The following is a 27,117-nucleotide window of genomic DNA, read 5'->3' on the forward strand; positions in this document are numbered from 1 at the left end:
TTGTATAATTTTAAGTATCTTTCTGGAATGAAAGCTGCTCATGATCTAGCCAGCCAATATTCCTTGTGATACTAGACAATGATTTAATTAAACCAGTCACTGAAACAAACCAGTTACCTAATTCAATCTAACTCTAATGAAAAACACAGAATTCAACTCCTGGTGTATCACATTTATCTAAAGCTAACTATTTAAACATGTAATTTCATTTCTGAGAACTGAAAAAAAAATGTAACTTACCTCAATTGTTTCGCATAGTTCTGTTCAATTTCTATCCTCTCTTTAACAAATTTGGCATATCTTTCCAGGAAGTCAATTCCCCATTGGGTATGCTTGTCTAAGCTGTCGAACTGATCCTAGAAAAGGAAGATAAAACCACACTGAAAAGTCTGAAATTTTATCCACAAATATTTTAACCAGTTTCTGATATTTGTCCAGGCAATCACGTATGAAAAGAAAAACTCAGGCTCTTCTTTTGCTGGTCACCACCAATCTCATCTTTTAAGATCCAGACAGAAATATGTTCTTCAGTGTAAATTATGCTATTTTTATGCCTAAATATCTTTACACATGTGGTTCCCCCTGGCTGCAACACCCTCCACAGATCATCTCTTTGCAATTAACTCTTACTCCTTCCTTGAGATCCAGTTCAGACAGAAAATGCCCCTAAAATTTCAGACTGAGCTAAATGGTCTTTCTCTGGCTCCCCAAGGCTCCCTACAGATTACTATCTTATTCACTTGCAACACTATGTTGAGGCCAGCAGCCGTGCATTGTTCTACTCTGAACTCTTAAGGTACAAGCACTATTCCCAGCACCACAGCAGACTCTCAGTGAAGATGTGTTTCAACAGAATCAAATAAACCTGGGTTCAAAATCTGGGCTCTGCGTTTACAGTACGTTTTGACCTTGGGCAAGTTACCTAGGCACTTTATATTTTTTCCATAAAACGGGAGTCCCATCACCATCTCAATAGGACTATGGGGATTCATAAAGTGTTACACAGTACAGGAAACATGATATTAACACATAAAGATCACTGTTCTGCAAGGCTCTTGCAGTCTTCAAAAGACTACCTGCTGCCTGAAAAAAGCATCATTTCCTATTCCTCAAGAATAATTTCCAAGTTGGCTAATAACTTGGTGCTCTCTACATCTCCCATATTAAAGACATTCAGAGATCAAAACACCAAATATCAATATTCAATATTCAGAACATTCAGGTATCATCCCTTTCTATATCTCTAGTTGTTTTATCTTTCCAAATCACCCATGGTTTAATCACATGTGTTATTTACAAATAAATCATTTCAAAATATCTGCCTTTTCTTTCCCTACATAATTTTTTTTTTTTTTTTAAACCACATCAAGTGGCATGAGGGATCTTAGTTCCCTGACGAGGAATCAAACCCACACCCCTGAAGCATGGAGTCTTAATCACTGGACCACCACGGAAGTCCCTTCTTTCCCTACTTTAAATCATTATAAAATTCTATTTATAAAAGTAAAGTCTACCTAAACAGCAGAGATAGAATTCACCCAGCTTTCATAGTATGGTATTACTACTCTAATTCTATTCTTTCATGCACTTTTCCATTATTATTTGGCTACCAAAGTAGATTTGAAAACAGCAAGAGAATGCACTGCTCAGTAAATTTAATTGGTGTGTTAGTTAATATTTCCCACTATAAATGTGAATTCTATTTCAAATAGAAAAACTCCCAATAACAACAAAACATTTCAGAAAAAGAAAAGTCCAAAGCTGAAACAATTACCCTTCATTTTGCAAAGTGCTTTAAGGCTTCTTCCCATCATCCTCTTCATCAAATTTTACATTAAACTTCCCTATCTTCTAGATGAAATCTCCAAAAATGTTTTATTATATACCCCAATCAGTAAAATTTCTGAATATTCCTATATGTATACTATCTATAATTATATATACTATGCTATTGTATTACATAATTATGAAACCCACAAAAATAGAAATTTTAAAAAGAAACAAAAATGAAATAAACATTTTTTAAACCTGTTTATTAACTCACAATGTTTACTGAGCACTTGCCATGTGCCAAGTTTCTTAGGGATAAAGAGGAACACTCAGCCCCAGCCCTGCCCTCCATGAGCATACAGTCCAGCCAGCCAGCTGGTAGGACAGCTCACCTTCCTGGGGGCTCATCCTCCTGTCTTAACATTGACTTTGTCAATGATGCCCGCGGCTTCCACACAACCTGCCATGGGAGTCAGTGCCTAGGTCAGCACGGGTTTATGTAGCATAGCTCAACTTAGCAATTCCCCCATTAGCTCTATTCTCTTGTCCCTAGTGGAAATAAGCATTATTTTAAATAGTTCTTTTTTTACTTCTTTAATGAACAAGCAAAAGCCCTGGGGCCATAACTTTTTAAAATATCAATATGAAACAACAACTTTAATAAAAGCAATGAATTCGACATGCTTCACTATTTCTAAAATCTTGGTTTAATATTTAATGGCAAAGCAATCTGAATGCCTAGGTTATAAACTGAAACATTTAGACTAAATTTAGTGGCTGTCACAGCTGGGGAAATAAATGACACAAAGATATAAAAAGATCCAATTGGAAAAAGTCAACTGTTGACTATACCTTCCAATTCCATTTTATGCAAAAATTTGGTTAAATGTTAGTATTATTTTAACAAACTAATCAGAAAATACTCCATCTTTATATTTTTAACAAAGAGTTTCAAACTCCACTGAAAATGACTGTAATATGATTTTGTGTCAATTTAGCTGAGCAACAGTGCCCATATATTCAGTCAAATATTATCTTGGATGTTTCTGTGAAGGTATTTTTGGATAAAATATTAATATGTAAGTTGCTTAGTTTGGAATATGTAAAGCACAATACCCTTCATAATGTGGGTGGGCTTCATTCAATCAGTAGAAGGACTTAATAGAACAAAAACTGACCTTCCTTCAAGAAGAAATGCTCCAAATAGGCTTTCAAGCAGGCTGCGAGCAGACTGCCTTTGGGCTAGAACTGCAACTCTTCCCTGGCCCTACCTTGCAGTTTGGACTTGCGAAACCTACAAAATTATGTGACCCAACTCCTTATAAATAAATCTCCCTCTTTCCCTCCCCCAACACACAGGTCTCTTCCTTCACATTGACTTTAAAACAAGCAATAAATTTGTTTCGAAATGTTTTAAGTGTGTAGATATAATAGTTGTAGGTGACATATATCACTTTCAGCAACAAAATTCTATAATGATGGATGTATTTCCAAACATTCATCATCAAAATGTTTTTTCCATAGCTCAAGTTTCTTTGGAAAAGCAGCTATTCGTTCACTATTAAAGTTTCCCTTTTATCTTAAAGAAACATTACATTATCTTGAAAATACCTGCTAGGAAAGCATATTGCTAACAGACACTTATTAAAGGTAAACAAATTAAAAACAACAGTAGAAAAACAGCAAACCTGAGTGAAACAAAGCTTCTCAACAGTCCCTCCCCATTTAATTTGGAAATACTGTAAAAAGTCTATCAACTATATTTCAAAGATATTATTTTTATAAAATTAATCGAAGTAAACATATACTATAGTATTCTGCAGACTTCTCGCTTTAATTTCCTTTACTTACCTAGAAATGAAGTGAATAAATTACAACCATATCTCAATATTCTTTCTAAAGGAAATTACTACTACAGTGCTTTACCAGGGGTTATTACATGGTCTTTTCATAAAACACTGTTCTTCCTGTTGAGAATAATCTTCACATCTTTCCTTTTTGTTGTTAATAGCCAAGTCGTGTCCAACTCTTTGTGACGTCATGGACTGCAGCAGGCCAGGCCTCTCTGTCCCTCACCATCTTGGAGTTTGCCTAAGTTCATATCCACTGAATCGGTGATGCCATCCAACCATCTCATTCTCTGTCGCCCTCTTCTCCTTTTGTCCTCAATCCTTCCCAGCATCAAGGTCTTTTCCAGTGAGTCAGCTGTTTGCATCAGATGGCCAAAGTATTGGAACTTCAGCTTCAGCATCAGTCCTTCTAATGAATATTCAGGGTTGATTTCCTTTAGGATTGACTGGTTTGATCTCCTTGCAGCCCAAGAGTCTCTCAAGAGTATTCTCTAGCACCACAGTTTGAAAGCATCAATTCTTTGGCATTCTGCCTTCTTTATGGTCCAACTCGCACATCCATACATAACTAATGGAAAGACCACAGCCTTGATTATATGAACCTTTGTCATCAAAGTGATGTTTTTGCTTTTTAATACACGGTTTAGGTTTGTCATAGTTTTCCTGCCAAGAAGCAATCATCTTCTAATTTCATGGCTGCAGTCACCATCCGCAGAGAATTTAGAGCCCAAGAAGAGGAAATCGTCACTGCTTCCACCTTTTCCCCTTCTATTTGTCATGAAGTGACAGGACCAGATGCCATGATCTCAGTTTTTTAATACTGAGTTTAAAGCCAGTTTTCACCCTCATCAAGAGGTTCTTTGGTTCCTCTTTGCTTTCTGCCATTAGAATGCTATCTATTATCTGCATATCTGAGGTTGTTTATATTTCTCCCAGCAATCTTGATTCCAGGTTGTTAACTCACCCAGCTCAGCATTTTGTATGATGTACTCTGCATATAAGTTAAATAAACAGGGTAACAGTATACAGCCCTGTTGCACTCCTTCCTCACTTTTAAACCAGTTGTTCCATGTAAGGTCATAACTGTTGCTTCTTGACCTGCATATGGGTTTCTTAGGAGACAGGTAAGATGGTCTTATATTTTCATCTCTTTAAGAGTTTTCCACGGTTTGTTATGATCCACACAAAGGTTTTAGGGTAGTCAATGAAATAGAAGTAGATGTTTTTCTGGAATTCCCTTGCTTTCTCTATAATCCAGTGAATGCTATCAATTTGATCTCAGTTCCTCTGCCTTTTCTAAACCCAGCTTGTACATCTGGAAGTTCTTGGTTCACATACTGCTGAAGCCTAGCTTAAATGATTTTGAGTATAACCTTACTACCATGGGAAATGAGTGCAACTGTCTGATAGTTTGAACATTCTTTAGTACTGCCCTTCTTGGGAACTGGGATGAAGACTGACCTTTTCCAGTCCTGTGGCCACTGCTGGATTTTCCAAATTTGCTGACATATGCAGTGCAGCACTTTAATAGCATCATCTTTTAGGATTTTAAATAGTTCTGTTGGAATTCCACCATTTCCACTAGCTTTATTGGCAGCAATGCTTCCTGAGGTCCACTTGATTTCACACTCCAGGACGTCTGGTTCTACGTGAGTAACCACACCATCGTGGTTATCTGCATCATTACGACCTTTTTTGTACAGTTTTTCTGTGTATTCTTGCCATCTCCTCTTGATCTCTTCTGTTTCTCTTAGGTCTTTACTGTTTCTGTTCTTTATTGTACCCATCTTTCCATAAAATGTTCCTTTGATATCTCAAATTTGCTTGAAGAGATCTCTAGTCTTTCCCATTCTGTAGTTTGCCTCTATTTCTTTTTGAATTGTTTATTGAAGAAGGTCTTGTTGTCTTTCCTTGCTATTCTCTGGAACTCTGCATTCAGTTGGGTATACCTTTCCCTTTCATCCTTGCTTTTTGCTTCTCTTCTTTCCTCAGCTATTTGTAAAGCCTACTCATACAATCACTTTGCCTTCTTGCACTTCATTTCTTTTGGGATGGTTTTGGTCAACACCTCCTGTACAATATCACAAACCGCTGTCCATAGTTCTTCAGGCACTCCATTTACCAGATCTAATCCCTTGATTAGATCTGGTAAATTCTTCACCTCCACTATATAATCATAGGGGATTTGATTTAGGTCATACCTGACTGGCCTAGTGGTTTTCCCCACTTTCTTTAGTTTAAGCCTGAAATTTGCTATAAGAAGCTGATTATCTAAGCCACAGTCAGTTCTAGGTCTTGTTTTTGCTGACTTCTCCATCTTCATCTTCAGCTGCAAAGAACGTAATCAATCTGACTCTGGTATTGACCATTTGGTGATGTCGATGTGCAAAGTCGTCTCTTGTGTTGTTGAAAAAGGGTGTTTGCTATTACTAGTGCATTCTCTTGGCAGAATTGTTAGCTTTTGCCCTGCTTCACTTTGTACTCCAAGGCCAAACTCACCTGTTACTCCAGGTGTCTCTTGATTTCCTACTTTTGCATCCCAATCCCCTATAATAAATAGAACATCTTTTTTTGGTGTTAGTTCTAGGTCTCGTAGGTCTTCACAGAACTAATCAACTTCAGCTTCTTTGGCATAGGTGGTTGGGGCATATACTTGGATTACTACGATCTTGAATGGACATGGTCAAGAAGGAGATGGCAAGAGTAAACATCGACTTCTTAGGAATCAGTGAACTAAAATGGATGGGAATGGGCGAATTTAATTCAGATGACCATTATATCTATTACTGTGGGCAAGAATCCTGTAAAAGAAAGAGGGTAGCCCTCATAATCAACAAGAGAGTCGGAAATATAGTACTTGGGTGCAACGTCAAAAATGACAAAATGATCTCAGTTCGTTTCCAAGGCAAACCATTCAACATCATAGTTTCAGGAGTACAGCAAAGTAACTCAGTTATACATATACATGTATTATTGTTCAAATTCTTTTCCTAAAAGAATTGATGCTTTTGAACTGTGGTATTGGAGAAGACTCTTACCAGTCCCTTGCACTGCAAAAAGAGCAAACCAGTCAATCCTAAAGGAAATCAGTCCTGAATATTCATTGGAAGGAGTGATGCTGAAGCTCCAATACTTTGGCCACCTGATGCAAAGAGCCAACTCACTGGGAAAGACACTGATGCTGGGAAAGATTGAAAGCAAAAGGAGAAGGGGGCAGCAGAGGACAAGATGGTGAGATAGCATCACTGACTCAATGGACATGAGTTTGACCAAGTTCCAAGAGATGGTGAAGGACAGGGAAGCCTGGTGTGCTACTGTTCATGGAGTCACAAACAGTTGGACACAACTGAGTGACTGAACAACAGCAACAATTCTTCTAATCCAAGAGCAAGGGATATCTTTCCATTTCTTTAAGTTCTCAGTATATAAGTCTTTTATCTCCTAGGTGAGGTTTATTATTTAGAATATCATTTTTATGAAGCAATTTTATAAGGGATTGTTTACATTCTCTTTTTGGTATTTTACTGTTAGTATTAAAAAATGCAACCAATTTCTGTATGTCGCTACCTTGCTGAATTCATTTATCAGTTCTAGTAGTTTCTGTGTGAAGCCTTCAGGGTTTTTTCTATTATACTATCATGTCATCTGCGTATAAGAACAAGTTTACCTCTTCTCTACCAACTGAGTATCTTTTATTTCTTTTTCTTGTCTGACTGCTGTAGCTAGGACTTCCAATATTAAGTTTAAGAGAAGTGGTAAAAGTGAGAATCCTTGTCTTGTTCTAGATTTTAATGGGAAGGCTTTCAGCTCTTCACTAGTGAGTATTATGCTGGCTGTGGGTTTGTCATAAATAGCTCCTGTTATGTTAAGCTACATTCCTTCTGTACAGCTCCTATAATTCAATAACAAAGAAACAACTCAATCTAAAAATGGGCAAAAGACCTAAATGACATTTCTCCAAAGAAGACATATGGATGGGCAATAGGTATATGAAAATTAGCTTTACATCACTAATTATTAGTCTGCCAAATTCAGACTTAAAATGAAGAAAGTAGGGAAAACCACTACACCATTCAAGTATGACCTAAATCAAATCCCTTATGACTACACAGTGGAAGTAAGGAATAGATTTAAGGGACTAGATCTGATAGAGTGCCTGATGAACTATGGACGGAGGTTCATGACATTGTAGAGGAGACAGGGATTAAGAAAATCCCCATGGAAAAGAAATGCAAAAAAGCAAAATGGCTGTCTGAGGAGGCTTTACAAATAGCTGTGAAAAGAAGAGAAGTGAAAAGCAAAGGAGAAAAGGAAAGATATTCCCATCTGAATGCAGAGTTCCAAAGAATAGCAAGGAGAGATAAGAAAGCCTTCCTCAGCGATCAATGCAAAGAAATAGATGAAAACAACAGAATGGGACAGACTAGAGATCTCTTCAAGAAAATTAGAGATACCAAGGGAACATTTCACGCAAAGATGGGGTCGATAAAGGACAGAAATGGTATGGACCTAACAGAAGCAGAAGACATTAAGAAGAGGTGGCAAGAATACACAGAAGAACTGTACAAAAAAGATTTTCACGACCCAGATATTCACAATGTTGTGATCACTCACCTAGAGCCAGACATCCTGGAATGTGAAGTCAAGTGGGCCTTAGAAAGCATCACTACAAACAAATCTAATGGAGGTGATGGAATTCCAGTTGAGCTACCTCAAATCCTGAAAGATGATGCTGTGCAAGTGCTGCACTCAATATGCCAGCAAGTTTGGAAAACTCAGCAGTGGCCACAGGACTGGAAAAGGTCAGTTTTCGTTCCAATCCCAAAGAAAGGCAATGCCGAAGAAGGCTCAAACTACTGCACAATTGCACTCATCTCACACATGAGCAAAGTAATGCACAGAATTCTCCAAGCCAGGCTTCAGCAATACGTGAACCGTGAACTTCCAGATGTTCAAGCTTGTGTTAGAAAAGGCAAAGGAACCAGAGATCAAATTGCCAACATCCGCTGGATCATTGAAAAAGCAAGAGAGTTCCAGAAAAACATCTATTTCTACTTTATTGACTATGCCAAAGCCTTTGACTGTGTGGATCACAATAAACTGTGGAAAATTCTGAAAGAGATGGGAATACCAGACCATCTGACCTGTCTCTTGAGAAACCTGTATGCAGGTCAGGAAGCAACAGTTAGAACTGGACATGGAACAACAGACTGGTTCCAAATAGGAAAAGGAGTATGTCAAGGCTGTATATTGTCACCCTGCTTATTTAACTTCTATGCAGAGTACATCATGAGAAACTCTGGGCTGGAAGAAGCACAAGCTGGAATCAAGATTGCCGGGAGAAATCTCAATAACCTCAGATATGCAGATGACATCACCCTTATGGCAGAAAGTGAAGAGGAACTAAAAAGACTCTTGATGAAAGTGAAGGAGGAGAGTGAAAAAGTTGGCTTAAAGCTCAACATTCAGAAAACTAAGATCATGGCATCTGGTCCCATCACTTCATGGCAGATAGATGGGGAAACAGTGGAAACAGTGGCTGACTTTATTTTTTGGGGCTCCAAAATCACTGAAGATGATGACTGCAGCCATGAAATTAAAAGACACTTACTCCTTGGAAGGAAAATTATGACCAACCTAGATAGCATATTTAAAAGCAGAGACATTACTTTGTCAACAAAGGTCCGTCTAGTCAAGGCTATGGTTTTTCCAGTAGTCATGTATGGATGTGAGAGTTGGGCAGTGAAGACAGCTGAGTGCTGAAGAGTTGATGCTTTCGAACTGTGGTTTGGGGGAAGACTCTTGAGAGTCCCTTGGACTGCAAGAAGATTCAACTAGTCCATCCTAAAGGAGATCAGTCCTGGGTGTTCATTGGAAGGACTGATGTTGAAGCTGAAACTCCAATACTTTGGCCATCTCATGTGAAGAGCTGACTCACTGGAAAAGACCCTGATGCTGGGAAGGATTGGGGGCAGGAGGAGAAGGGGACGACAGAGGATGAGATGGTTGGATGGTATCACCGACTCGATGGACATGGGTTTGGGTCGACTCTGGGAGTTGGTGATGGACAGGGAGGCCTGTTGTGCTGCGGTTCATGGGGTTGCAAAGAGTCGGACAAGACTGAGCGATTGGACTGAACTGACCAACTCACACCAATCAGATTAGCCTTCATTAAAAAGTCTACAAATAATAAACAGTGAAGAGGGTGTGAAGAAAAGGGAACGCTCCTACACTGTTCGGGGAAATGTAAATTGGTTCAGCCACTATGGAAAACAGAGCTTCCCTGGTGGCTCAGCTGGTAAAGAATCTGCCAGAAGCCTGGGAGACCTGGGTTTGATCCCTGAATTAGGAAGGTCCCTTGAGAAAGGAACAGCTACTCACTCTAGTATTCTGGCCTGGAGAATTCCATGGACTGTATAGTCCATGGGGTCACAAAGAGTCGGACATGACTGAGCAACTTCCACTTCACTATGGAAAATAGTATGGAGGTTTCTGAAAAAACTAGAGTTGCTGTATGATCCAGGATCCCACTCCTGGGCATATATCCAGAGAAAAACATGGTTCAAAAGGATACATGCACCCCAATCACTATTCAAAATAGCCAAGACATGGAAGCAAACTAAATGTCCATCAACAGATGAATGAATAAGAAGATGTAGTACACACACACACAATGGAATACTACGTGGCCACTAAAAAAAAAAATTAAATAATGCCATTTGAAGCAATATGAATGTACCTAGAGATTATCATACTGAGAGAAGTCAGAAAGACAAATACCATAGGATATCACTTATGTGTGGAATCTAAACTATGACAAATGAACATATCTATGAAACAAAAACAGACTCACAGGTATAGAGAATAAACTTGTGGCTGCAAAGAGAGGGATAGAGGAGGGAAGGGCAGGGAGTTTGAGATTAGCAAAAGCAAACATAGGATGGATAAACAACAATGTCCTACTGTACAACACAGGCAACTATATTCAATATCCTATGATAAACCATAATGGAAAATTTTAAAATATAATTATGTATAACTGAGTCACCTTGCTGTACAGCAATAATTAAACACAACATTATAAATCAACTATACTTCAATAAATTTTCAAAAAATTAAAAAATAAGCAGTGAAACAAAAACAAATAAATTCATTTACTCAAAATGATTTTAATATTTTTATGGAATTCAGTGACTTAATAAATTTTAAAATCAGAAAAAATAACAAAGTGAACTTCCTCACATAGTCCAGCACATACAAGGCACTTACTCCCTGACTGAATAACTATTCTATTTATAATATATATACTTTTGAACTTACAAAGTTTCACATATATTACCAGATATCACCTGCAGAACACAACTGATAAAGCATTTTACAAATGAGAAAACTGTTTCTGAAATTAAAGACTTCAACCTCTGACTCCAATCTCATTTTCCTTCTACCTCAACATGCTAGTATTTGATAAATAAATATATGGTAATTAATGTTTATAATTAAACAATGGTTCTAGACCCTTCATTTTATAAATATTGAAGCTGATGCCCAGAATGCTTACCTGACTTGCTCACACATAACTAGCTAGAGAGATTATCTTTTTAAATCACTCCCAGTTTTATATTCTTAGTATCTAAATGAGTAACAATTGTAAATAGTATTACTTAAAATGATGCATTTCTTTTATCAGGAGAGAAATATAAGACTGGAAAAATTTTTTGGTCACTGGAAACTTTGATGAAAGTAACAAATCAAAAATCTCAAAGTTAGAAACTGCCTAATAGAAGCACATACTGAATGTCATAACCACTCTTTACAACATTTCTGATAAGAAGTCATTTACCCTTTCTTTAGTAGTCTTAGCATTAGTCTGCAAAACAATTTGGAAGCATGAGAGAAGATGGCTGGAGATGAAGGAATGACTCTTACTACCACAAAAAAAGTACAAAGCTCAAATAAGAAAATTAGAATCCTAAGACTTCAGTTCTTCAAAAGTAATACCTCCTAAAGCCTTCATACGTCTCCCTGCTAGAAAATGTTGTGGAAAGACAAAGTAAAGAATTAAGCATTATTCTGAAACCACCTATAGATTAGAAATATAAATACTGTCATCAAAATAGGTAACTTATCCTCACTTCCTTATTCTTTCCACTTTTAGCAATGCTCTTATTTCTAGGATTTATTCTAGATTACTACAGTCAGTCCCACTACTTCCATTTCTGTGCCTTTAGTCATTGCCTTACTTCCTTTTCTAAAACATTTATTCTTACCATAACTTCTGTGAAATGTATCTCTCCATCAGAGGTGTACAGTGATTAAATCTTACCGTTTCATTTTTAAACCCAAGAAAGTTCTTGTTTCCTTCAGGCATTGTCTTTTAATTTTGTAAAATGTTTAAAGTTATTTTCCCTTATTCATTTGGGAGCACAAAGAAAACATTCTAAATTAAGGCTGGCATCAACACCAACTTAAATGTCTACACCATTCAGCGTAAATCAAATTAATTATATGTTGCTCCAAGATTCTACTTGGAGAAATAAGGTAGCAATAAATACTATATTTACTCAATTTTATGTTATCTATATAGTGATATATTTGATGTAATTTAAATAAAAAGAACTATCTTATGTATCATAAAATATGGTAAAGTTTTAGAAGTTACTACTAAATATTCAATCCTTGTTTTCCTAATTACTTTGGTAAAGCCTTGCATCCAAATGAAGTTCCAGTAAAGTGCTTTTAGTAAAGCACCAAGGGTCACAACTATTTTAAAAAAGACTTTCTTCACTAAAAAGCAGAATAATGACTTTGCTGTCCTAGTTTGGGCTTACTCTATGGCTCCAATTTTCTGCCAACATTTATCCAGCACTTCTGAATACCTAAGTACTACTGAAAACGTTTTTAAGATCTAACAGAACTGACTTTTCCCATTCTCTGATTCATAAGGACTGTAGAAATTTCTTCAAGTCTCATGGATCTAAGAAATCAATTTACAGTTTAGGGTCAACAATATGTGCCTCCAAAGTAAACTGATGAACATTCTAAGTTTTTAAAAATTACCTTAGTTATTTGGATTTTCTTGTGGTTTTATTTTTTAAAAGACAGATGCAAACTTGTTTATTTGGGAAACTCACATATTAAGCTCTTAGTGACTTCAGAATCTATCCAGGTTATCCTTCCAACATCCCTCTGTATATTTTTTACTTCATAGAATTTTCTCCTCTACTACGGTGGGAACTCAATCCAATAGTCATCTACATTGTCATTAGCCTCACTCCTCTCTCCCCAATAAATTTCAAGTATCTCATTTCTCAGATACTTAGCCCTATCAACTCAATATCTCTAGTACCCCAAAGTCTGTAATTCTGTCCCCTCAAGTGACCTCAATCCATGGATCCTCATATATTATTACTATTTCTCACCCCGCTCCTGTTTTCATCTCCATCTTTACAGCTTGGATTCCTAAGTCACTTACTATAATGACTCCTTGCAAAGAGTCTGAACGTCCTTGCCCTCTAGCTTTGTCAGATTTCAACCCTAGTTTTATATTTAATTCTTCATCAACCCTTTCCCACCCCACTAAAGCAACATAAAAAAAAAAGAAAGAGAAATACCTATGCTGACAGGTCATACTTTGAAGTCTGTGCCTATTAACTTAATAGGTTTTAATGCTACTTAGCCTGAAGCCATTCACTATGCCATTACCCTAACCAATTATCTTAAACCTTGCTTCTTCACTTAAACTTGGACCATATACTATCTATCTCACTCTCAGCTAGTCATCTTGCTTCTTATCTCACTAAAGGGAAGCACTCAGAACCTATTTCATCATTCTCCAACTCAATTTTTCACTGTAAACACATGTGTTTTTATTCTGCATTCCTGCCTATTACTTTGGGTAACAGTCCATACACGGCCTTACTGCTTCTGCTTACCTAAAAAACTAATACAGTTTCCGGTTTCGTTGTTAAAATATTCAAGACTCTAAGCCTGCATATGCTTGATATATTCCAGGAAGAGCAGAAATAAGCAACCTCTGCTGAATGAACAGGAGAAAGAGTAGTAACAGTTGAACTGTGTGGGGGGTCAGAATGCAGATCACACATGCCTCACTTTCCATTATAAGGATTTGGCTTTAAGCCAGAGTGAGATGAAAACACACTGCATGGTCCTGAGCATAAGCCTGACAGGTTTTTAAACAGATCACTCTGGCATCTATGTTGATAAAAACTGTTTCAAAGCAGGAGACATTGAGACAGGCTACTGAAATAATCCATACCAGAGATAAGTTGGCTAGTCCAGGGTAGAAGCAGCAGAGTGGTATCAACTGGTAAGATTTTGGATATATTCTGAAGGCAGTGCCAATAAAATGTTACGGTGTTCTGTGTATGGGCTGTGAAAGACATCAATTCTGAGCACAATGAACTAGAGGGATATAGTGCTTTGAACTAAACTGGGAGATTTAAGTGAACAAGTTTGGTCAAAGTAAAAACAAATATTTTAGTTTTACAGATATGTTTGATATCCTTGGACATCCAGGTGGACATGTTGAGTAGGTGCTTAAATAATATGCCTGGAATTCAACAGAAGTGGTTGACAAGACATATGGTAAAACATGATCCTGGATGCAATCTCAATTAAGCTCTGTTGCATAACAACAATTAGAGGTCAAAGGATTGAGGAGGAACCAGCAAAAGACACTGAGAAGGAATGACCAGCAACGTTAAGAGTAAAACCAGAAAAGTTTGGTATCTTGGGAGCCACATGAATAATGCATTATTTCAAGGAGGAAATGATCTACTTTGTCAGTCAGTTCAGTCTCTCAGTCGTGTCCAACTCTTTGCAACCCCATGGACTGCAGTACACCAGGCTTCCCTGTCCATCACCATCTCCTGGAGCTTACTCAAATCACGTCCATCCTGTCGGTGATGCCATCCAACCATCTCATCCTCTGTCGTCCCCCTTCTCCTCCCGCCTTCAATCTTTCCCAGCGTCAGGGTCTTTTCCAAGGAGTTGGTTCTTCACATCAGGTGGCCAAAGTATTGGAGTTTCAGCTTCAGCATCAGTCCTTCCAATGAATATTCAGGACTGATTTCTTTAGGATGGACTGGTTGGATCTCCTTGCAGTCCAAGGGACTCTCAAGAGTCTTCTCCAACACCACAGTTCAAAAGCATCAATTCTTTGACACTCAGCTTTCTTTATAGTCCAATTCTTAAACCCATACATGACTACTGGAAAAACCATAGCTTTGAATACACAGACCTTTGTTGGTAAAGTAATGTCTCTGCTTTTTAATATGTTGTCTAGGTTGGTCACAGCTTTTCTTCCAAGGAGCAAGCGTCTTTTAATTTCATGGCTGCAGTCACCATCTGCAGGGATTTTGGGGCCCCCCAAAATAAAGTCTGTCACTGTTTCCATTGTTTCCCCATCTATTTGCCATGAAGCGATGGGACCAGATGCCATGATCTTTGTTTTCTGAATGCTGAGTTTTAAGCCAACTTTTTCACTCTCCTCTTTCACTTTCATTAAGAGGCTTTTTTTTTTTCTTCTTCACTTTCTCCATAAGGGTGGTGTCATCTGCATATCTGTGGTTATTGATATTTCTCCTGGCAATCTTGATTCCAGCTGTGCTTCATCCAATCCAGCATTTTGCATGATGTACTTTGCAGATAAGTTAAATAAGCAGGGTGACAATATACAGCCTTGACGTACTCCTTTCCCGATTTGGAACCAGTCTGTTGATCCATGTCCAGTTCTAACTGTTGCTTCTTGACTTGCATACAGATTTCTCAAGAGGCAGGTCAGGTGGTCTGGTATTCCCATGTCTTGAAGAATTTTCCACAGTTTGTTGTGATCCACACAGTCAAAGGCTTTGGCATAGTCAATAGAGCAAAAGTAGATGTTTTTCTGGAACTCTTGCTTTTTCGATGATCCAGCGGATGTTGGCAATTTGATCTCTGGTTCCTCTGCTTTTTCTAAAGCCAGCTTGAACATCTGGAAGTTCACAGTTCACATACTGGTGAAGCATGGCTTGGAGAATTTTGAGCATTACTTTGCTGGCATGTGAGATGAGTGCAATTGTGCGGTAGTTTGAACATTTTTTGGCATTGCCTTTCTTTGGGATCGGAATGAAAACTGACCTTTTCCAGTCAAGTGCTACTCAAAGTAATATGAGGACTGAAAACTGACCACCAGGATTTAGCAATATGCAGATCACTGGCAACCTTAATAAGAGCAGTTTTATTGAAGTAGTAAGGGCAAAAGTCTGACTAAAATGGATTTTTAAAAGATTAGGAAGAAAGAAATTAAAAACAGTGTATACAGACAGCACTTTCAAGAACTCTGCTTTCAAGGAGAGAAGAGCTACGGGATGATTAGCTGAAGAAAGTGAGGTTAAATGTAGGTGGATTTTAGATATAAGAAACAATATGATCATATGCTAATAGAAATAATACAAATAAAAGAAAAACTGATAATATAGAAGGAAGAACTGGAGCAATAAACACTAAGTAGGTAAAAGCAGATGCACGCCTAAGTGAAGGGACTAATCTGCTAAAACCACAGGCAGTTCAGTTACAGTAACAGGAGAGAAGGCAGAGTAAATGGACACAAGTTTAGACAGCTTGGTGATAGCAGCTTGTGGAAAATTCTCTTGTGATCACTTCTATTCTTTTCAGTAAAATAGGAGGCAAGGTCATTAATTAAGAATAAGGATATAGGAGTATTAAGAGATTTGAAGGGGAAAAAAAGAGCATCTCTTCCTCTTTTGCAAACATAATTTAAATTGATAAACATCAAATATATATAAACATATATAACAACACAAAAATATAACAATTCTTCAATCACTCAAAGTATGGTTTATAAATGAATACCAAAAGTCCTTAATTAATAGAGCCATGTCTTTTAAAGACAATAATTTAGCAGGTCATAATTTCGCACAAAAAGTAAAAAATAACTTATAAGAAGATGGTGCCGTGGTTATGAGAAGATGACTCTCAAGATTTCTAACCACAGGGAACTAGCTGACCAGCGCCCCAGATACCAGGCTTCCCATCACCAACTGTTCCCACACAGCAAGGAAGGCAGGGATATGAAGAAAGATCTGGTTGAGAGAGACCAAGGAATCTTCCAACAGATGACTCTGGCCCAAAAACTCCTTGACAATTTCCTCCTTGTCAAATTCTCTTGAGAACTTCACTGTAGCCTAAGATGCTTCTACTCAATCTTCCTTCCTTCTCGCCTTCTTCCCCCTTTAAGGTCAAACTGTAACTTAGGATTGCATTTCCCTAATGATTAGTGACACTGAATATCCTGTCATGTGCTTATTGGTCAACTGTATATCTTCTTTAAAGAAATGTCTATTCAAATGCTTTACCCATTTCTCATAGGGTTGTTTGGGTTTGTTTGTTGTTGCCGAGTTGTAAGAGTTACATATTCTGCACTAATCCCTATTCATATATATTTTTGCAAGTATTTTCTCCCATTCTCTGGATTGCCTTTTTACTATGTTGATAGCATTCTTTAACGCACAGAAGTTTTCAATTTTTATCAACTCCAATTTTGAAGTCCAATTTACCTATTTTCTCTTTTGATATTTGTTTTTGGTATCACATCCAAGAAATCACTGCCAAATCTAATGTCATGAAACTTTCCCATGTTTTCTTCTAAGGCTTTTTATAACTTTAGCTTCTACATTTAGATCTTGATTCATGTTAATGCTGACTCAATTTTTTTTTTACATGTTGTAAGGTAAAGATTCATATTCATTCTTTCACATGTGGCTATTCAGCTTTCCCAGCTGAAGAGGTCCCACTGAAAGGAGTTGGCATCTTTATTTAAAATAATTTAATCGTGCAGGTGAGGGTTTATTCTGGGCTTTCTATGCTATTCCATCAGTCTTTAATGTCTGTCTGTATTCCAGTACCATACTGTACCTTTGTAATAAGTCTTGAAATCAGTAAATGTCAGCTCTCAAAGTAGTTCTTTTTCAAGATTCTTTTGGCTCCTTGGTGTCCCTTGAGAATTCATCTGAATTTTAGAATTGATGTTTCTATTCTGCAAAAAAACTTCATGGGGATTTTGATAGAGATTGCACTGAATCTGTAATACGCTTTGGCTAGTATAGTGAGTGAAGTCGCTCCGTTGTGTCCAACTCTGCGACCCTATGGACTGTAACCTACCAGGTTCCTCTGTCCATGAGATTTTCCAGGCAAGAGCACTGGAGTGGGTTGCCATTTGGCTAGTATGGACATCTATTTATTTGCATCTTGTTAATTTCTTTCAGCAATGTTTTATTGTTTTCAATGGATAACTCTTCCACCTCCTCAGTTATTCATTCCTAGGTATTCTTCTAGATGCAATTATAACTGGAATTATTTTCTTAATTTTCTTTCAAATTGTTCATTGTTAGTGTGTAGAAATCCAACCGAGTTGGGAGTGCTGATTTTGTACCCTATAATTTTTCTGAGTTTGTCTATATTAATTTTAAAAGTTTTTTCTGGAATGTTTAGTGATTCTTACATATAAGATTATGTCACCTGTGAACAGAGATAATTTTACTTATGTTGATCAGATTTGGGTATCTTTTACTTCCTTTCTTGCATAATTTCTATGGCACAAACTCCCAGTACTACACTGAACAGAAGTAATTAAAGAAGGTATACTTGTGTTGTTCCTGTACTTAGAGGGAAAACTTTCAAATCTTTCACCACTGGGCAAGATGCTAGCTATGGGTAAAAAGATAAATTTTAAACTAAGTCCTGAAAAACAGGTAGGATATGAACACCTAGAAACAAGAGAAGATGGCATTCCAGGGAGAAGAAACTATATAATCAAAAGCAGGCAGAAAGAAAATGAAGTAATTCTGAAAACTTCTGTTAAAATCAGCTACTATCAAAATGGAAGGTATCACCTGAGTCTATACAGTTCATTTTCTAAAAAATAACAGAAGTGGCTACCAAAACTAAGTATGCTATTGTCCAAATTCCCTCTATACTTGTTAACCAAATATATGATACAGAAATCTTATGCGGACAACCTACAAATTCTACTGAACAAGATAGATTAGTAGCTAGATGTAAAACCATGTCAGATGCAACAGCATGAATTCTTCCTATTCTGAGCAAATGCCCTTTTTAAGTTCAATATTTAGAGTATCTTTCTTAAAAATAACCAACTTATTAGAACAAAAACCATCGATTAATTTCTGAAATAGTTTTACTATATGCACACAGAAAGCAAGTGATACGGTTCTTTGACAAGTCACTCAGGTTTTTATTTTCAAGCTACAAATTTCTGAATGACATAAAAAATTTTACATAAAATATTTTCAGAAAGGTGACAAAATTTTTAAATTCTTATTCCATATGCTTCTAAAATAGCTGAATTCACTAGAATTCTCTTTTCTCTGAATACTCAAAAATAAAGCATAGTTTATGAAGTGTACTTTTTCAGTTATGTGTTGTTCTTTTTGTTTTTTACAAAACATACCACACATACACAAAAAGGTGCATGTATATGTATGTCATACATACACAAAAAAGATCTTAATGACTTGGATAACCATGATGGTGTGGTCACTCACCTAGAGCCAGAAATCCTGGAGTGTGAAGTCAAGTGAGCCTTAGGAAGCATAACTATGAACAAAGCTAGTGGAGGTGATGGAAGTCCAGCTTAGATATTTCAAATCCTAAAATGATATGGTTAAGTTCTGCACTCAATATGTCAGAAAATCTGGAAAACTCAGCGGTGGCTACAGGCCTGGAAAAGGTCATTTTCATTCCAATCCCAAAGAAGGGCAATCCCAAAGAATGTTCAAACTACCATACAATTACACTCTTTTCACATGCTAGCAAGATAATGCTCAAAATCCTTCAACTTAGGCTTCAGCAGTATTAAACAGAGAACTTCTAGATGTACAGCTGGGTTTAGAAAAGGCAGAGGAACCAGAGATCAAATTGCCAACATCCGTTGGATCATAGAAAAATCAAGGAAATTCCAGAAAAACATCTATTCTGTTTCACTGACTATGCCAATGCCTTTGAGTGTGTGGATCACAACAAACTGGAGAATTCTTGAAGATATGGGAATACTAGACCACCTTATCTATCTCCTGAGAAACCTGTATGCAAGTCAAGAAGCAACAGTTAGAACTGGACACGAAACAACAAACTGGTTCAAAATTGGGTAAGGAGTACATGAAGGCTGTATATTGTCACCCTGCTCATTTAACTTCCATGCAGAGTATATCATGCAAAATGCTGGGCTGGGTGAATAACAAGCTGGAATCAAGATTGTGGGGACAAACATCAATAACCTCAGATATGCAGACTGACAACACTCTAATGGCAGAAGTAAAGAGGAACTAAAGAGCCTCTTGATGAATGTGAAAGACAGTGAAAAAGCTAGCTTAAAACTCAACATTCAAAAAGCGAAGATCATGGCATCTTTGCTATCACTTCATGGCATATAGATGGGGAAAAAATGAAAACAGTGGCAGGTTTTATTTTCTTGGGCTTCAAAATCACTGCAGACATGACTGCAGTCATGAAATTAAGAGTCACCTGCTCCTTGGAAGAAAAACTATGACAAACCCAGACAGCAAATTAAAAAGTGGAGACATCACTTTGCCAACTAAGTTCCGTATAGTCAAAGCTATTGTTTGTCTAGTAGTTTTGTACAAATTTGAGAGTTGGACCATAAAGACGGCTGAGCATGAAAGAACTGATGCTTTCAACCTGTGGTGCTGGAGAAGACTCTTGAGTCTCCCTTGGATAGCAAGAAGATCAAACCAGTCAATACCAAAGGAAATCAACCCTGAATATTCACTGGAAGCACTGATGCTGAAGCTCCAATACTTTGGCCACCTGATGTGAAGAGCAGAGTCACTGGAAAAGACCCTGATGCCAGGATGAGAGCAGGAAGAGAAGCAGGCAACAGAGAATGAAATGGCTGGATGGCATCACCAACTGAACAGACATGAGTTTGAACAAACTCCAAGAGATATTGAAGGGCAGGGAAACCTGGCAAGCTGCAGTCCCTGAGGTCACAAAGAGTCAAACACGACTTAGCGACTGAACCACAACCATACATGCAGAGTATATGCAATGAATATGTGCAGTTTTTACTACAAAAGTATTTATTTTCGGTATTTATTTGATTCAGTACTAAAATACTAATTTTAATATCAGTATTTATTTGGGCATTTACTTCATTTAATATTAAAATAACAGTTTTAATTCCAGTATTTTAAAGTGTTTGGAATGCAGCAACTTCTTTAAAAAGAAATAAGTGAAACTAAATCATTTAAAATACAGATTATAAGTACATTTCTGTAAATATAAAATTTACTACAAAATGGCAACTAAAAACATAAATTTATAAAATGCAAAACATACATGGTTATTTTAACATAAACCAGCATTTTGTTGTGGTTCAGCCGCTCAGTCGTTTCCGACTCTTTGCAACCCCGTGGACTGCAGCACACCAAGCTTCCCTGTCCTTCACCATCTTCCAGAGCTTGCTCAAACTCATATCCATTGAGACCATTTAGCATACCTAATAAAAATACTCTAAAATGAAATAAACAGTACACTAGTGACCAGTAATTATAAAAATGAAAATGAAATTTGACCTTTTTTAACATGATCTTTCAGTGAAAGATCCAATGGCATCATTTTATTGTGCATATTCTTTTTTTTTTTTAATAGCCCTCATAGAAAAACTTTATTGGAAAGCAGGGAAAACTACCAAGATATGAATGAAGACAAAAATGAAAAAAGTTCAGATATAAAGTGTATGACCTTGGTTTAAGTGGAAATGGTGGTTTGTAGTTAGTGACCTATATTTTCACTTTGTGGCACTGCTGCTGCTGCTAAGTCGTTTCAGTCGTGTCCAACTCTGTGCGACCCCATAGACGGCAGCCCCCCAGGCTCCTCCATCCCTGGGATTCTCCAGGCAAGAATACTGGAGTGGGTAGCCATTTCCTTCTCCAATGCATGCATGCATGCTAAGTCGCTTCAGTCATGTCCGACTCTGCGACCCTATGGACAGCAGCCCACCAGGCTCCTCTGTCCACAGGATTCTCTAGGCAAGAATACTGGAGTGGGTTGCCATTTCCTTCTCCTATTGTGCATATTCTTATGCAACATTTTCCAGGTGCTGATATATTTTCTATCTGAAGAGTGGTGAGGAGAAAGCTACATGCTAACACTACCTATTTTCTTCTGATGCTTTATTCTTCAAATTATCTCATCTCCTGCATAACTTATGAGAAAACCTTTAGAATAGTCTTTTTTTTTTAAGGGACTAAAATATTTTTTACTTATAGAGAGCCACAGTTTTTACTTATAAAAAGCATTTTTGGTACGGTTTTATCTCCTTAATTTCATCATGTAGAGATGGAAGTTCCAAAAGCTATGACATCATTTTCAGTACTTAGTTGCTAAGCTGTGCCTGACTCTTTGAAACCACATGAACTGTTCTACTTATTTAGAAAGTCTTTGAATTAAATTAGAATTATTCTTGCCACAGAGCTATGCTTTATCAATTATTTTCTTCTTCCTCTTGAAAATTGTGGAGTTACAGAAGAGTGACCCTTGCTCAACCTGAAATTCTAATGTAAAGGATGCAACTAATGGGAACATTTCACGATGCAAATGATTTGGATTTTTTAAACTCAAAAAAAAGAATTGCATTATGTCAATAAAAAGGGTGCTATATCATTGCATTAAAACAGCACATGATAAATCAGACCAAACATCACTACTGCTATTAACTATGCACAAACAGCATTTATTCAGCTTTTAGAATACTATAAACTCTAAGTGCAGGATCTTTTTATAAATCTCTGTATCTCCCACCTAGCCCAGTATCATTAACTAGCTCTTGATCTCTGAGTAATTACATGACTCTGAAGTAATTACACGACTCTGAACAGAGAACATGAAACAAAATGTAAATAAAACATTCAACACAGTGCTCAGAACTGGTGGCTATCATTATTCATTCATTTAACTCACTAACTGAGCAATGTTGAGCTTGGAACTAGGGGTACAACATGAGTAAAAACATACTTAGTGGGAAGAAGAGTTATTACTCAAGTAATCACAATTTCTCTTTGATTTCATTGGCTAGTGTTCCCACAATAATATTAAATACAGTAATGATGTTAACAACTGTGGTCATATTTGTGTATCTGAACTTATGTCAAGTAAACTCAATAAAGAATATTGTATTTATTAAAAAATTAATTACAGTATAATTGCTCTCTGTAAGGAGTCCTTTAAAACACTATGTATTCTTAGCACAATTAAATCGATTTGACAGATCCAAAATAAACTTACATACTATTAGAATGTATCTGCTGTGTGACGCAAGGTCTGACACAAGCTTTATACCTGTATATTATCTAACATCTTCCCTGTTTAATTATATAATTTCTGATATCACAATAGCATCTATATTGATGAGCCATTTTTCTACCTGTCCCTTCATTCCACATTCCTGTCCATTTCATTTGTACTTTGCAGATCCTACAGATTTTCATTTGTTTCACATTAGCCTCTATATGTTCAGTACTGCTTTCTAAATCTCAAACTTGAGCCCAGGGTAATTTAGTGGCTACTTAACGGTAAAGCAAGGACTACAGTTTGGGATAAACAACTTTAAATCTAGTTTTATTTAGTCATACTCTTTTGCCCTGGTTCAGATTCTCTGGTGATCTACTTTCATTGTTGTCCTTCCTACCTACTATCCTGGACCACTTCCTGCCACTTTCCCTCTGCCCTCACACCAATAATGCAGTATCATTCCCCTGAAGCTGACAATTCATCCTTTGTACTGAGGCCAGTGGATATGATTAGCAAAACAGACAATCAAGAGCAGAAACAGTCTTGTAAACTACTATATAATAGGATGGATAAACAATAAGGACCTACTGCATATAGCACATGCAACTATATTCAATATCCTGTGATAAACTGTAATGGTAAAGAATATATATACACATAATATATATGTGTGTGTGTGTGTATATATATACATTTATATATATTCCACAAGGGCTTCCCTGGTGGCTGAGACGGTAAAGAACCCACCTGCAATGCAGGACACCCACTTTCAATCCCCGCGTCAGGAAGATCCCTGGAGAAGAGAACGGCAACCTACTCCAGTATTCTTGCCTGGAGAATCCCCACAGACAGAGGAGCCTGGTGGGCTATGGTCCAGGGGTCTCCAAGAGTTGGACACAACTGAGCAACTAACACTTTCACTTTCCTGGCATCTTTCAGTCATAAATACACATATATATAAACCACTGTCCTATACAGCAGAAATTAACACAACACTGTAATTTGGTTATACTTCAATAAAGTGTTAAAAATAAAAATTAAGGGACTTCCCTGATAGCTCAGTTGGTAAGGAATCCGCCTGCAATGCAGGAGACCCTGGTTCAATTCCTGGGTTGGGAAAATCCTCTGGAGAAAGGACAGGCTATCCACTCCAGTATTCTTGAGCTTCCCTTGTGGCTCAGCTGGTAAAGAATCCACCTGCAATGCAGGAGACCTGGGTTCGATCTCTGGGTTGGGAAGATCCAAATGTTATAAATAAAAACTAAAAAAAGTCAGAACTCAATTTGAAAACAAAAAAATAGAGACAGTCTTTACGTACGTATATTCATATTTTTTCTGGAGTGTGAAGTCAAGTGGGCCTTAGGAAGCATTACTACGAACAAAGCTAGTGGAGGTGATGGAAGTCCAGCTGAGCTATTTCAAATCCTAAAAGATGATGCTATTAAAGTTCTGCACTCAATGTCAGCAAATTTGGAAAACTCAGCAGTGACCTCAGGACTGAAAAAGGTCAGTTTTCATTCCAATCCCAAAGAAAGTTAATGCCAAAGAGTCTTCAGACTATCATACAATTGCACTGATTTCACATGCTCAAAAAGGTAATGTTCAAAATCCTTCAAGGTAGGCTTCATCAGTACGTAAACCAAGAACTTCTAGATGTACAAGTTGGATTTAGAAAAGGCAGAGGAGACAGAGATCAAATTGTCAACATTCACTGGATCATGAAGAAAGTGAGGGAATTCCAGAAAAACAACTACTTCTGTTTCACTGACCACACGAAAGCCTCTGACTGTGTGGATCACAACAAACTGTGGAAAATTCTTAAAGAGATGGGAATAGCAGACCACCTTAGCTGTTTCCTGAGAAACCTGTATGCAGGGCAAGAAGCAACAGTGAGAACTGGATATGGAAAAACTGACTGGTTCAAAACTGGGTGAGGAGTACATCAAGGCTGTATACTGTCACCCTGCTTATTTAACTTACATGCAGAATACATCATGTGAAACACCAGGCTGGATGAATCACAAGCTGGAATCAAAGTTGCCAGGACAAATATCAACAACCTCAGATATGCAGATGATAGCTCTCTAATGGCAGAAAGTAAAAAAAGAACATCTTGATTAAGGTGAAAGAAGAGTCAAAGAGCTGGCATAAAACTCAACATTCAAAGAACGAAGATATTGGCATCTGCTCCCATCACTTCATGGCAAATAGATGGGGAAAAAGTGGAAGCAGTGACAGATTTTATTTTCTTGGGCTCCAAAATTACTGCGGACAGTAATTGCAGCCATGAAATTAAAAAGATGCTTGCTCCTTGGAAGAAAAGCTATGATAAACCTAGACAGCGTATTAAAAAGCAGAGACATCACTTTGCCAACAAAGGTCCGTATAGTCAAAGTTACAGTTTTTCCAGTAGTCATGTACAGGCATCACTGACTCAATGGACAGGAGTTTGAGTAAACTCCGGGAGTTGGTGATAGAGAGTGAGGCCTGGTATGCTGCAGTCCATGGGGTCGCAAAGAGTCAGACACAAATGAGCAACTGAACTGACTGACTGATGTACAGATTTCAGAGTTGGACCAAAAAGACTGAGTGCAAAGAATTGACGCTTTGGAACTGTAGTGCTGGAGAAGACTCTTGAGTGTCCCTTGGATAGCAAGGAGATCAAACTAGTTAATCCTAAAGGAAATCAACCCTGAATATTCACAGGAAGGACTGATGATGAAGCTGCAATATTTTGGCCACCTGATGCGAAGAGCTGACTCACTGGAAAAGAGTCTGATGCTGGGAAAGACTGAAAGCAATAGGAGAAGAGGGCAACAAAGGATGAGATGGTTAGCTAGCATGGATATGAGTTTGAGCAAAGTCTGGGAGATAGTGAAGGCAGGGGAGCCTGGTGGGCTGCAATCCATGGCGTTGCAAAGAGTAGGACGCCACTAGGCAACTGAATAACTACAAATTCATATTTTTAAAGTGAAAAATCGCTAGAACAGTGCTAAGTATCCATTTACATTTTCTCTCTTTGACGTCTTGGCTTTCTTCCCCTCAGACTCATTTTCCTGTTCACTCTAGTCTCTTTCCCATTCCTCTTAATCTACCCCATGAATGCAGTGTAAATTGAAATCTAATCATAGGCCCTCCTGGCTAGCAGGGACTTCAAAAATCAACCTCTTTACTTACATATGAGAAAACTATATCTGAGAGATTAAACTATTTGCCCAACGTAACAGAGCTGAGTAGCAGAGCTGAATAAAGGATCCAAATGTCTTAATTACTTTTTCCTGTTATGCTCTTTCAGATCAGTACAGTTAAGTAAATGCTCTTAAGACTATATTTATTATCTGGAGAGCAAATGGACTTCCTGGCTTTAATCTCTCTGAGGTGAAGTGAAGTGAAGTGAGAGTCGCTCGGTCGTGTCCAACTCTTTGTGACCCCATGGACTATACAGTCCATGGAATTCTCCAGGCCAGAATACTAGAGTGGGTAGCCTTTCCCTTTTCCAAGGGATCTTCCCAAGCCAGGGAATGAACCCAGGTCTCCCGCATTGCAGGGAGATTCTTTACCAGCTGAGCCACAAGGGAAGCCCAAATCTCTCTGAAGAGATAATTATTTGTTGGTGTATTTATAGGAATAACTCCAAAGAGTGACCTCATACTACTCTTACTATCTCCAGGGGATCTTCCTGACCCAGGGATCAAACCTGAGTCTCTCGCATTGAAGGCAGATTCTTCACCATTTGAGAGACCAATGAAGCCCACTCTTAGTATTACTATGGTCAAAATACTGATTTAATGTAGTTATATCTTTATATGCTCTAGTAGAAGAGCTTTGGAAGAAGCTGAGTTGGCCCAGAAAGAAATTTCATGAGTGTATTTTCATAGTAAGTATTGGAAAATCTTAATATTTAGAATTAAGAAATTAAAACTAATGGTAGTATCAAAACAGATTTTTATATGATAGGAAAATACTCCACATTAATCTAATCAGAAGAGTCTCTACAATGCAAAAGCAAGAATATTCAGAAAATATGTACGTAATTTAGCTGTTCTATATTCTTTCTCATATATAATGTAATTATAAAGTTGATGAGAGGCACTGAGTAAAGGGAAATGGTCAAGTAAGTGAATTTTCTCACACATTAACATAAACT

At 37.5% G+C, this 27,117-nt stretch overlaps 1 protein-coding gene across 22 annotated transcripts in view; it reads right to left on the minus strand.

Annotated features, from left to right (window-relative positions):
• FNBP1L (formin binding protein 1 like) overlaps positions 1-27,117 on the minus strand; it is a 135,415-nt gene that overhangs the window by 75,418 nt on the left and 32,880 nt on the right. For 21 of the 22 annotated variants that reach the window (XM_081486333.1, XM_081486332.1, XM_081486319.1 and 18 more), the window contains exon 2: positions 241-356. Coding sequence is in view for 13 of the 22 variants with exons in the window: in XM_081486319.1 (XP_081342445.1) it covers positions 241-356 (116 nt within the window). In the remaining 9 variants the exon portion in view is untranslated. Of the gene's footprint in view, positions 1-240; positions 357-21,017; positions 21,178-27,117 lie in introns of those variants that run through there. The other variant, XM_081486331.1, reaches the window with a different exon arrangement.

The sequence above is a fragment of the Giraffa tippelskirchi genome, chromosome 5, assembly GCF_054371585.1.
Source record: "Giraffa tippelskirchi isolate mGirTip1 chromosome 5, T2T-mGirTip1v1.2.pri, whole genome shotgun sequence".
Taxonomy (NCBI): Eukaryota; Metazoa; Chordata; class Mammalia; order Artiodactyla; family Giraffidae; genus Giraffa; species Giraffa tippelskirchi.